Below are 12,416 nucleotides of genomic sequence, written 5' to 3' on the forward strand. Positions count from 1 at the left end.
AGCTCTAGATCGAGGTATGGGGAGGGGGACTCCGCCTTCCCGGAGGTAGGTGAGTCTCGACCTAAGCACCGCAATAGTCATGTTCCCGCAGTGAGAACACGAGCTATTCACAAACGCTGCCTCAGCGTGCTGTAAGCCCAGGCACGTGATGCAGTGAGTGTGGCCGTCAGCGGGCGAGAGGGAACGACCGCATCCAGAAACGCACGGGTGGAATGACATCTTGAAAAAGACGCAGTGTCACACCCGTGTTGCTCTTTTTGTGAGGAAATCGCTCTTTTAAGAGAGTGCTGAAGCACCCAGGGAAACCGCGGCAACACACAGGAGATAGTGCAGCCTGTGTTTGCACTCAAAAGGAACGCCCACCGATACCAACAAGCTGTTTTTGCTGTGATAACAGCAGTTGTTCCTCGCAGCTTTGAGTTCGCGGTCCCGCTGGAAAGCGCCGTCACACCAACACACACGATCCTCTTCTCTGTTCTTTGTAGTAATCTTCGCTGAAATAGTCAGGAAGCAGTCTGCAAACTTCAAACGCCGGTTAGGCTCCGAAGTGAATGACGTCAGTGCGATGCTCTCGCTTCCTGTTTATACCCGCGGCGCGGGGCGGAGCGCGAGATGCAAATCTCGCACGCCAATTGTTCATTGGCCTGTTCTTAAGTTCTCGAAGCTGATAGGGGCTCTCTGAAGTGATCCCAATTCGTCGGTTATTACCGACGTACGTCGTAGTGACCGACTGAAAGGGAATCTATATTATATTGAGGGCTGAGAAGCACTACTTTAAAGGGTTAGTTCACCCAGAAATGAAAATTACCCCATGATTTATTCACTCTCAAGCCATCCTAGGTGTTTTTGACTTTCTTCTTTCAGCCAAACACAATCAGAGTTATATTAAAATAAAAATTTCCTGGCTCTTCCAAGCTTTATAATGGGAGTGAATGATATCTTGTTTTTTGAAGCCCAAAAAAGCACACCCATCCATCATAAAATACATCAATACGGCTCCAGGGGGTTAATAAAGGCCTTCTGAAGCAAACCAATGCATTTTTGTACGAAATATATCCTATTTATAACTTTATAAAGGATAATAATTGCCTTCCGGTAACGGCCATATCCGAGTGGAGTTCCGGTCGAAGAGTGACCTAATAATTTTATGCAATATCCAATATGGCTATATCCTATAATATATAATATCCTCCGACACTTCTCTTTAAAAATTCTTGGTTTAGACTTCTAATTTGTGACCGGTGTTTTGTTTTGCTCGATCCGTCAATACATCATGCATCGGGTCAGAGGTCAGTCTTCCGCTGGAACTCGACTCGTGTACAGCCGTTATAGGAAGCCAATGATTCTAGTTTATTAAGTTATAAATCTGGATAATTTTCTTAGTAAAACGCATCACTTCGCTTTAGAAGACCCTGGAGCCGTATGGTTTACTTTTATGATGGATGGATACACTTGTTTTGGGCTTCAAAATCTAAGTTACTATCCACTTCCATTATAAAGCTTGGAAGAACTCCAATTGTGTTCGTCTGAAAGAAAGTCAGTCAGTCATATACAACTAGGATGACTTGAGGGTGAGTAAAGTTTTCCTTTTTGGGTGAACTAACCCCTTTAAGACCAACCAAAGCTCCACATGGACGTGTTTACCTGATGGCCTCTTCCACAGACTGGCCGATGATGTTTGAAGAGGGTCCAGGTTGGGAGAGGGGTGTGAGGCTGATTACCCATTTCACAGGTTTATAATATTCACCACTGGAGCTCAGCAGGTAAAAAAGTGTGGTCAGGAAAATCACCTATACGTCCAGAGACAATACATATTTAAAAATCACCACTAAAAATGGTTCAATTCCATCAATCCAATTGTGTGTGTGTGTGTATTACCAAAGACAGGACAAAGTTGAGCAGCGCGGTGCCGCTGTGGAACAGTACGGTGAGCAGCGTGGTTGTTGTGGATATCAGCAAACCAACATTTCGACTCATCACCACCCACAAAGACTCCAATATCTAGCGCAGAAGACAGCATATTCATTAATCTGACAAATAAAGAAACTCCCCATCAAATACACACACACTGGAGACTAACCGAGAGCAGAGTCTCAATATTCTCCTGCACGAATGAGGCGATGTCCTGCCAGTCCAGTATGTCCCCTAGCCAGCTGTTCTGCCTGTGCATATGTAGCTTTTGTCCACGGTACCGTCCAGTATGAGTCACATTCTACAAAACAAAAACACACTGACTGGATCACACAAAAAAAAAAGATAAAGTCAGTGATTGTGTGTGACTGACTGAGTAATGATTTATTACCTTAACAATCCAGGACTGATACAGACGGTCCCACAATTCCAGAACTTGTTTCTCGATCACCGCTGTGTTGTTTACTTTATCACCCAACATCTTATGAAGCTACGATGCACACATACATAAAAATACACATATAACAAATGCTTATTCAATTTTACACAAACATAAAGAATAAAAGATTAAAGACATGAACATGAAATCACATTTGACTCCAATTAATAATTTCATTTTGTAATTAATGCTAAATTTATATTTTTTTACCCTAAATGTGTTTTTAATTCTAATCGACCCTGTCACATTTGTATATGCACACCCTTGGTAAAAAAATGTAAATGTAAAACTTAAATGTATTGAATGTGCACTTAAGATTTTAAGTACACTACAAAGCATATTTTAAGGTGTCGCGTTTCCATTACAGATTTGCGCAAAACTTTTGCGATATTTTCTAAAAGTCGATAAAAAAATATTGCGAAATGACAGCGTTTCCATTAACTGATGTTATGCGACTAAAACAATTTTTTTCCTCTTGTGATAAATCATTCCAAAAATTATGCTACGTATGTTGTTAGGTTTATGTATATCCCAGCCACCGCACGCCATTATTTTAATGGAAAGAGACGTGTTATAGCACTGATGGCAAGGAAAGCACCTTATACTTGAGCGGCACATATGAGGTGTTAGATAAATTGTGGCATTTTATATTCTATTGTTTTTTTATGAGTTTAATAAAGAACTCGTCTTCTGTCCAAACATACCATCATCTGTAAAGAATGATCCACTTTTACATACGCCAGGTTATTGTGACGCATTGCCACATACAGAGACGAGCGAAAAGTTTGAATCTTCATGGTGGTAACTCAAAGGTTTTTTTTACCACTTCGTTATTTTGGCTTGGAATTTCGTATGTTGGAAATATAAACTGAATTTAGAAATGCTTTTGAAATGAAAAACTTTGCGTTTAATAAACAAAATATATTTTTGAAATGAAGACAGCGTTTGGAGTGGAGTGCAAAATAATCTGTTCCCTGAGTCCACGGGCTTTGCTTGTGAGTGTACACAAATAAAAGTAGACAGTTTACTGTTTATAATTATGTCTTGCACTTAGCCTATCTGTATGGCTAAGAATGACGGAGTATTGTGAGTTTCCGCTGGAAATGGAATAAGGAAAAAATCCATCAAAAGGCACCGACGACTTCGTTGGACAGAGGGTTAAAGAAAACGTAGCCTATTTAGTTTCATATAGTTAGGCTATGTCTAAATATTAAAATCTTTTAATTTCATATGTTGATTATGAAAAGTGAGCAGCATGAGTAAGGCACATAATCAGATGTCTGGAGACATTTTGTGAATTGTGTTTTCTAGAAAGTTCTTTCTTTAAAATTAATTTCGTTTTGTATAAATTGTTTTTTAATTTTGATCAATGTTTAATCAACTATTTGGCTGTATATTTAATAAATAAGAAGCAAACCAAGATCGTCGTTCCTCAGTCTTTGAGCAAGGCTGAACTATATTTCTGTTTTAATAGCTACATTTCTTGAATATATGTCTTAATTACAGTAGGCCTATAGATAGTTATGATATTTGTGGTTGCACCGGGGTCCGTCATTATAAAGTTACGCCACTTTCCTTATTAGGAGAAAATATAACGACATAAGATCTCGTTATTAGACATACTTGAGTGGAAAAAAATGATATGTAGGCCCTATGTGAGAGCAATGCGTGACCGGACCAGATGACCTGTAAATGCGAAAAAACTGTTTCCATAGCAGTTTTGCGAAAATTTCCTTTTTCGAATTGCCTGAAAAACCACCTCATGCGAGCGTAAAAACTTTTATGCGATATATGGGAGTTTTTGCGAAATTGACGCGTTTCCATTGGGCGTATTTTCAATTCGCAATTTCAATTTGCGCAATTTGAAGGGTAATGGAAACGCGGCTATTGTTACAGTGTAATTATATATTTAAGTACTGAGTAATAATAGTTAACAACATGTACTTACTATAGGGTTATGTTTAGGATTAGGGTTTGGTTGAGGGTTAATTGTATATAATTATGCATAATGTGCATGTAAAGTAAAAAAAAAAAGTGGTACTGCATATTTTTTTTTAAATCTGTGCTTGCAGATAATATAATATTGATGAAATAAAAGGCCACTTAAGCATACTTAAAGTACATTTTAATAATGTACATTTATTCTGATTGTTGACTAACATACTAAAGCATATGTAAAGTGAGTTACTGTTATTGTGTTAATCAATACTACATTTAAGTGAATCAAACAAACACTCTGAAGTTCAGCAAACTGCATTTAATATAACTTTTAACTAGAATACATTGTCATTTAATTGAAATTATATTACACTAATATTATATTAAAGTATGTTTTTCCATAATTATCAGATTTTCAGTGAATAACTTCTGTTTCTCACACAAAGCTATCATATTACTTCAGAAGACTTGGAATATACCACAAGATTTGTATAGAATACTGTTATGTTATTTGTAATGGTGCTTTTTGTAATGGCCTTTCACAGCCACTGGTCGCCATTCCCTTTCATTTTATCGGTCTCATTAAATTTGTTATGAATGTTGTTGCAATGTTGTCTTCGACAGCATTGCAAACTCTTAACTCTGACCTTATGCGTGATCCATTCTCTCCCATGTTGGTAAACATTTGTGGCAGCAGAGTTTAGAGCCTTCTGAACAACCTGAGCCTCTGGGAGCCAGCTACAAAACACACAAACACACACACACACACGCGTTGGTATAGGTGGTTTACGGGGACTCGCCATAGGCGTAATAGTTTTTATACTGTACAAACTGTATATTCTATACCCCTACACTAACCCTAACCATCACACAAAACTTTCTGTATTTTTAATTTTTTTATAAAACATTTTTTATTTTGCATTTTGAATTACAAGTTGGCATGTCTTAATAATGTAGGGGGCGTGGCATGAAACCTGAATACACACCACAATATAAGGACTTTGCATACTCATAATGTAGGTCACTCTCTCACACTCTCACACTCTCTCACTCTCTCACTCTCTCACTCTCGCAACATTTCGAGAAGACTCCTAACTTCCAGTGTATAAATGTGCATTTCAACTTACTTGGCCCACTCTGGGTGGTTGGACACAGTCTCGTTGATCAGGTTACTGGTGACCTCTATGATATGAACACTCTCTTGGTGCACCTGTGAACAAAAATACAATCAGTGAGAGATGATGTGTGCGGAGGCTGGGATCAGTCACGGATCACGTCTTTCACGCAGTGGAATAATCAGCCCAAGGACAGTGGTTTGGAAACACGGTACCATAGCTGTGAGCAGCAAGGCCATGAGCAGTGTGCCAGTTACAAGCAGGAAGATAATGAAAATGCTGATCAGCTTATCCAAGGAACGCTCCAGCCACACGATCATCTGCAAAGAGATCAAAGAGAGAGAAAGAGAGATCAGTTTCAACATAACAAATCTAATCATTCATGCAAGTGTGTGAGAACACAGAAACCTGCTTCCCTCTGCCAAACCAACCGTGTTCCTTTGGTTCTGAAAACCTAAAAGTAAAATGCTAACCTCTTTAAGTAAAATAAAACAGTTAAAGGAACAGTTCACTCACCAATTCAATATTTTGGGCCCTATTTTAATTATCCAAGCGCATGGTCTAAACTAAAGAAGAAGGCACGAAACGCACTTAGGGCGTGTCCGAATCCACTTTTGCTAGTTAAACAATGGGAAAAATGGTCAGCGTGCCCAGTGCAAGGTCTAAAAGGGTTGTCCCTATTCTCTTAATGAGTAATGGGTGTGTTTTGGGCATAACATGCAATAAACCAATCAGAGTCTCATCTCCCATTCCCTTTAAGGGATAGTTCACCCAAAAATGAAAATTAGCCCATAATTTACTCACCCTCAAGTCTTTCAGACGAATACAATCAGAGTTATATTACAAAAGTCCAGGCTAATCCAAGCATTAGAATTGGATTTATAGTTCCTCTGTTTTTGAAGTCCATAAAAAGTGCATCTGTCCGTAAAATAAAGTGCTCCACGCGGCTCCGGGGTGTTAATAAAGGCCTTCTGAAGCAAATCGATGCATTTGTGTAAGAAAAATATCCATATTTAAAACTTTATCAAGTAAACTTTTGGCCGACCGCCTTCTGTGGAAAAGTGTTGAATGTTGAAAGTGAAACTCAAGATGCGTACGTGACGTCATGACGAGCCTACCTAGCCCCGTTAGTCTTCCGATCGGCAGGGGAACTTTCAACAATTTTTCCATATATTGAACAGGGAAGGCAGTCGGTCGAAAGTTTACTTTATAAAGTTTTAAATATGGATATTTTTCTTACACATACGCATCGATTCACTTCAGAAGGCCTTTATTAAAGAGCACCTATCATGGCATTTAAAATGTTCCAAATATTGTTTTAGAAGTCCCCAACAACAGTTTTGCATGCATGCAATGACAAAAAAGACTTTAGTTTTCTTATAATATGCATTTATTTTTACCTGTTTTGACAGCGATTCTCAAATGATTCCTTTAGTGATTCACTTTTCAAAACCCCGCCTTTACGTGACGCTAATCTGCGATGATTGGTCAGATGACCCAGTCAGTTGTGATTGGTATAGTCTGTGCAGATATTCTCGGAAACGGAACGCCCATCAAAGTCTTGTAGTGACAGTAATTTGTTAATATGTGTCAGGAGTTATGAATATGAAAACCGCGTCGGTACTGTTTGATTGTAATATGAGCCTCAGCTGATCTCATTCATAAAAAAACTCCTCACGAAGACTCGCGACAAATCAACATCCCTCAGGGCTTTTAGTTCAAAAGTGTGCAGATGAGGAGACATATTGATAGATTCTCATATGTCTGTGTCAAATTTCTAAACAGAGGAGTATTTTTTATTCAATACTTCCTCAAAATGGGCAGAAATAGCCTAATCATGAGCGATTGAGTCTCTTATGTGTTGTTTTCAATTCATACTGGCAGCCGGAGGGCGCTCTGTGCACATGTAATCCATATATGGTACAGACAGACGAAGAAGATACCATGTGCCATAATAAAAGTCCATAATAAAAGCTTCCTGAGATCGCGAAACATACATTTGACGACTAATAATAAACACTCAATCGCGACGATGTATGGTTTGTCTTCAAGCCACTTAGTCTTCAAATGCTCATCCTTGGGCAGATGAAAAAAGTTTGCTTTTGAGTCGCACTTCAGAACACAGCGTCTCGTGGCCATGATGTTTTCTAGTTTTCACTGGCGTCTTGGAGCGCAATAAGTGGGCGTATCGTATTCAAATAACTTGACAAGTTGACGTCATCTAGTCAGAGAAAAAGCTTCGGTCTTCTAACGATTCTTAAAAATGACTCCGAGTCGACTCTTACTTTTGAAAGAAAATAACTATATATACGGTGCACTGTCATATTTCAAGCTATCACAGGATGTTTTGTTCACTTAGATCTATGTTACACACTACATGAAAGGTAAATTTCAAAATTCCATGATAGGTGCTCTTTAACACCCCACAGCCGCGTGGAGCACATTATTTGATGGGCAGATGCACTTTTTATGGACTTCAAAAACAGAGCAACTATAAATCCAATTCTAATGCTTGGATTAGCCTTGACTTTTGTAATAGAACTTAGATTTTATTCGTCTGAAAGAAGAATGTCACATACACCTAGGATGACTTGAGGGTGAGTAAATTATGGGCTAATTTTCATTTTTGGGTGATCTATCCCTTTAAAAAGCCAGTTGCACTTGCACCATGGTGGATCAGCTTGAGTGTGATGAACAGACTGTCATAATCAACTAAAAACCAAATGTTAGGGTAAACTATTCCTTTAAAAACTTATCAGAGGATTCAGAGATGAGTTCTGAGTTCTTATCCAGCCTTACTTTAGTTTTTTAGACTGTGAAAATATTAATATAGTAAACAAACTGTTGAAAATTCATACATATAAGCCAACATCATGCTGACTTTTCTTTTTAAAGCACTCTGACACCTGCTAACCTGTTGGATGACTAAGCAAGACTAACTACTGAGTGAATGAGCAAACAGCACAACTGATGATCATCATGTCAGGAAACAGGATGTGGTGGGCATATTTTTGTTTTTGGCAGGTGGACTTGGTTTCTCTGCTCACCCAGCTTCTGTCGGCCCTGTGGGCGGCACTTGCATGTCTAATCCGGTTCCCTGTTCCTGTTAGCGCTAAGTGTTAACATCACACACAAAACTGGGAATGCTGATGATGGATTAGTACAGAGCACATCATTAAGGAAACTAAAAGAAAGACTAAATAAGAACAGCAGGCTAAAAGGGCCTGATACGCAGTTTCAAAGTAATGCTGGCCAATGCCAAAAGATTCCTGAGGGGAGGGACATACTATCAGACCTGGAAAAAACTTAATCACCATCTGCTCCTGTTGAGCCACAGTCAGATTCATCTTAATCTGACTCAACCCAAGAGATGATACATGGAACATTCATATGAGAGGAAACAAACAAACTAAAAACAAAACAAATATTCTTTGATAGAGTATCCTGAAGAATTCTTTCCAACGTCTCTTTCCAAATATATATTGCTAAATTATTGCAGGACGGAATATAGATAGTTTGTTTGGTTTCCCTTGAAAGTGGAGCAAGTTATTACATTTTGGTGATTACAAAGATTTTTTTTTTCTTTGAAACAACACGCATAATCATGCATAATAAGACATGGAATGTGCATATACACAAAGGTAAACAAAATATTTTGATATTAGCTCTGTTATTCTCCAGAAATTCTCTGGAATTCATCTTTTTTAGGTGTTTGTTTCATGACATTCTTCACAGAAATGCATTGCAACAAGCAAATATAAAGAAAATGTAAACTTAAGAAGGCTGATTATGCTAGAGAAACATGTACTTCAGTTCAAAAATTTAAGGTTGGTAAGTTTTTTTTAAAAATGTTTTTAAAGTAATTAAAGATTATTCTCACCAAGGCTGCATTTATTTGATCAAAAATGCAGTGAAAACAGTAATATTGTTGAATATTATTACAATTTAAAATAACAATTTTATGTTTAAATACATTTTAAAATGTCATGTATTCCTGTGATGGCAAAACATCACAGCCGCCATCAGATCACATGATCCTTCAGAAATCATTCTAAAATGCCGATTTGCTGCTCAAGAAACATTTCTTATTATCCATGTTAAAATCCTTTGTGCTGCTTAATATTTTGTGGAAATCGTGATCAATTTGATAAATAGAAAGTTAAAAAGAACAGCATTATTTTTTTACAGAAATGCTTTATAAAATAGAATATAACATTATACATGTCAAAACTGTCACTTCTGATCAATTTAATGTATCCTTGCTGAATATTATTTTCTTACAAAACAATTAAAGGGTGAAGGGTGGGAGGGGGGGTTCAGAGGGGGTCACCTCTCTGTTTGTTTTATTCTGAAGGAAACTATGGACAATTGTATGTGACCCTATTTATGCAAAAAATAAATAAATAAATAAATAAAAAATTGATCCAAAAAAAAACAAAAAAAAAAACAATTAAAGGGTAAGTAGTTATATTATATTTATATATTTACATTATATTATACTTGAATTATTATTACTATATTTCATTCAACACTAAAAAGTATCAATATAAATAAACTAATGTAACTAAAATGAGATGATTTTACTCAACATTTGTGTGTTCTTATTGGAGCATCAAGCTGTTAACTTAGCAACATGCTAACATCAAACTACTGAAATCAAGTGAAATGGAATTTTCCATGCAGAGTGCTATTTGTGTGGTGTGCGGCGTTTCCTATGTAGAGTCACTTATAGAGATTATCACTTATACATTAGGGCAGCAGGCAGCTTGTGTGTCTATTTAGAAACAGCCAGAAGAAAAGCCCTTTACCAGCCTTGGTCTCAGCAGACCAGAGCATCCCTTCACCCAACCCTCCATTCCCACTGCACTGTCTGGTCTCTCCCTAAATGCATCACACACACTCTGAAGACAACCAGCCCAGCACACGTCAAGAGCTGTGGAAGAGGCGGTGGACTCTCTTGGGCTTTTGGTCTGCATTTTTTCCTGACAGTTAGTATGTCAGCATCTCAATCACACCAAGAGGTACATGCGCTCTTCCACAGCACAAAGTGCCACACAACAGGAATAGCCATAAGCCAGCGAGCGAAGCAGAAGCTCAAAGATGGAGGGGTGACTGTGGGGAGAGGGGAAAGCATCACTCCGAAGCTTCTAATGAAAGCACACTGTCATTCTTTCATTCTCTTCCCCTTTGTTCTTTCTCTCTTTATTTCTCTTTCTCTTGTATGCCTGCCAGCACAAATGATTTACCTGCTTGTTAAGCCAATGCCAGAGCTTTGAGGAGGAAGACAGAGAAACAAACGGTTATTAGAAACAACCAATCAGTATGCAGGAAAGCAGAACACCTCAACGTGTTTTCCAGGCAAAAATCAGAAGAAGACCGGACGGTGAAATTTGAGGAAGATATTCATATTGAACAATTAGAGAAGGTGTGATCTGGTGGGCTTTATAAGGAGACAAAAAGAAAGATCTGCTATTATCCTTTTGTAATTGACTTTTTTACCTCCTTTCATTCTTGTGGACAGTCAGTGAAGGATATGATAGTGATATAAAACAAATCACAGTCAAAACAAATATTTTTCATCTATTGATACACATTTTGATGTCCAACATTTTGCCACATCTGCTAATGGTGAGTGAATTAAGAAAACTCAGTTGATATTCCTTACCAGCCACAAAAAAAACTAACTAATTTTATTTAGTTGTTTTACTTTATTTAGTTGCTTTTTCTGTGCCTGTTAGTGACAACTTAAAGGGTTAGTTCACCCAAAAATGAAAATTCTGTCATTAATTACTTACCCTCATGTCGTTCCACACCCGTAAGACCATCGTTCATCTTCGGAACACAAATGTAGATATTTTAGTTGAAATCCAATGGCTCAGAAAGGCCTCCATTGGCACAATGTACTTTACACTCTCAAGACCCATAAAAGGTACTAAAGACGTTGTTACAAAGTCCATCTCACTACAGTGGTTCTAATATAATTTTATGAACGACTTATATAGTGTTGACCGATTTCAAAACACTCCATCATGAAGCTTCGAAGAATTTTGAATCAGCGAGTCGAATCATGATTCGGATCGCAGTGTTTTGAAATCGGTCATCACTATATAAATCGTTATTTAGGGGTTTTTTTGCACACAAAAAATATTCTTGTCGCTTCATAAAGTTATTGTAGAACCACTGTAGTGAGATGGACTTTGTAACGACGTCTTTAGTACCTTTTATGGGTCTTGAGAGTGTACCGTGCATTGTGCCAATGGAGGCCTTTCTGAGCCATCGGATCTCAACTAAAATATCTTCATTTGTGTTCCGAAGATGAACGGAGGTCTTACGGGTGTCCAACGACATGAGGGTAAGAGATTAATGATAGAATTTTCATTTTTGGGTGAACTAACCCTTTAAACCAAAACAGTGCATCTGTCACAAGAGCATAGAAAAATTATTTTGTTCCAAATGTATTTGTTCCGGTGATTAATGTGAGGAACATTCCACATACACTACTGTTCAAAGGTCTGGGATTAAAAAAGGTGACAGTAAACTGATCAAAAGTAACAGTAAAGACATTTACAATGTTACAAAAGATTTATATTTCAAATAAATGCTCTTTTTATTCAAATAATCCTGAAAAAAGTATCATGGTTTCCTGATTAATATGAAGCAGTATAAAAAAAATAAAACAATAATAATAATTTGCTTCTTCTTTGCCATCACAGGAACAAATTACATTTCAAACTATATAAAAATAGAAAACAGTTATTTTGAATTTTTAAGTATAATAATATTATGTTTATATAATTGTTTTAATTATTTGATTTTTTATTAAATAAATGCAGCCTTGGTGAGCAAGAGAGACTTCCTTCAAAAACATCAACAACAACAAAAAAGAAAAAAATGTAAACAGTAGTGTATGTGCCATGTTCCACGTGACAGCACATTCATGCATACATAGACTTCTTAAAGGTGCAGTGTGTAATATTTATGAGGATCTATTGACAGAAATGCAATATAATATA

General features: G+C 37.3%; 1 protein-coding gene across 8 annotated transcripts in view; it reads right to left on the minus strand.

Annotated features, from left to right (window-relative positions):
• Positions 1-12,416, minus strand: part of tmem245 (transmembrane protein 245) — a 32,597-nt gene that overhangs the window by 13,742 nt on the left and 6,439 nt on the right. For 6 of the 8 annotated variants that reach the window (XR_013818097.1, XR_013818098.1, XR_013818099.1 and 3 more), the window contains exons 7-14: positions 10,650-10,673; positions 5,619-5,723; positions 5,416-5,498; positions 4,936-5,026; positions 2,303-2,401; positions 2,081-2,212; positions 1,879-2,001; positions 1,645-1,790 (exon numbers count right to left, since the gene is read on the minus strand). Coding sequence is in view for 4 of the 8 variants with exons in the window: in XM_079838019.1 (XP_079694145.1) it covers positions 1,645-1,790; positions 1,879-2,001; positions 2,081-2,212; positions 2,303-2,401; positions 4,936-5,026; positions 5,416-5,498; positions 5,619-5,723; positions 10,650-10,673 (803 nt within the window). In the remaining 4 variants the exon portion in view is untranslated. The remainder of the gene's footprint in view (positions 1-1,644; positions 1,791-1,878; positions 2,002-2,080; positions 2,213-2,302; positions 2,402-4,935; positions 5,027-5,415; positions 5,499-5,618; positions 5,724-10,649; positions 10,674-12,416) is intronic. The other 2 variants (XM_079838020.1, XM_079838021.1) reach the window with 1 other exon arrangement.

The sequence above is a fragment of the Gobio gobio genome, assembly GCF_949357685.1.
Source record: "Gobio gobio genome assembly, chromosome: 15".
Lineage (NCBI taxonomy): Eukaryota > Metazoa > Chordata > Actinopteri > Cypriniformes > Gobionidae > Gobio > Gobio gobio.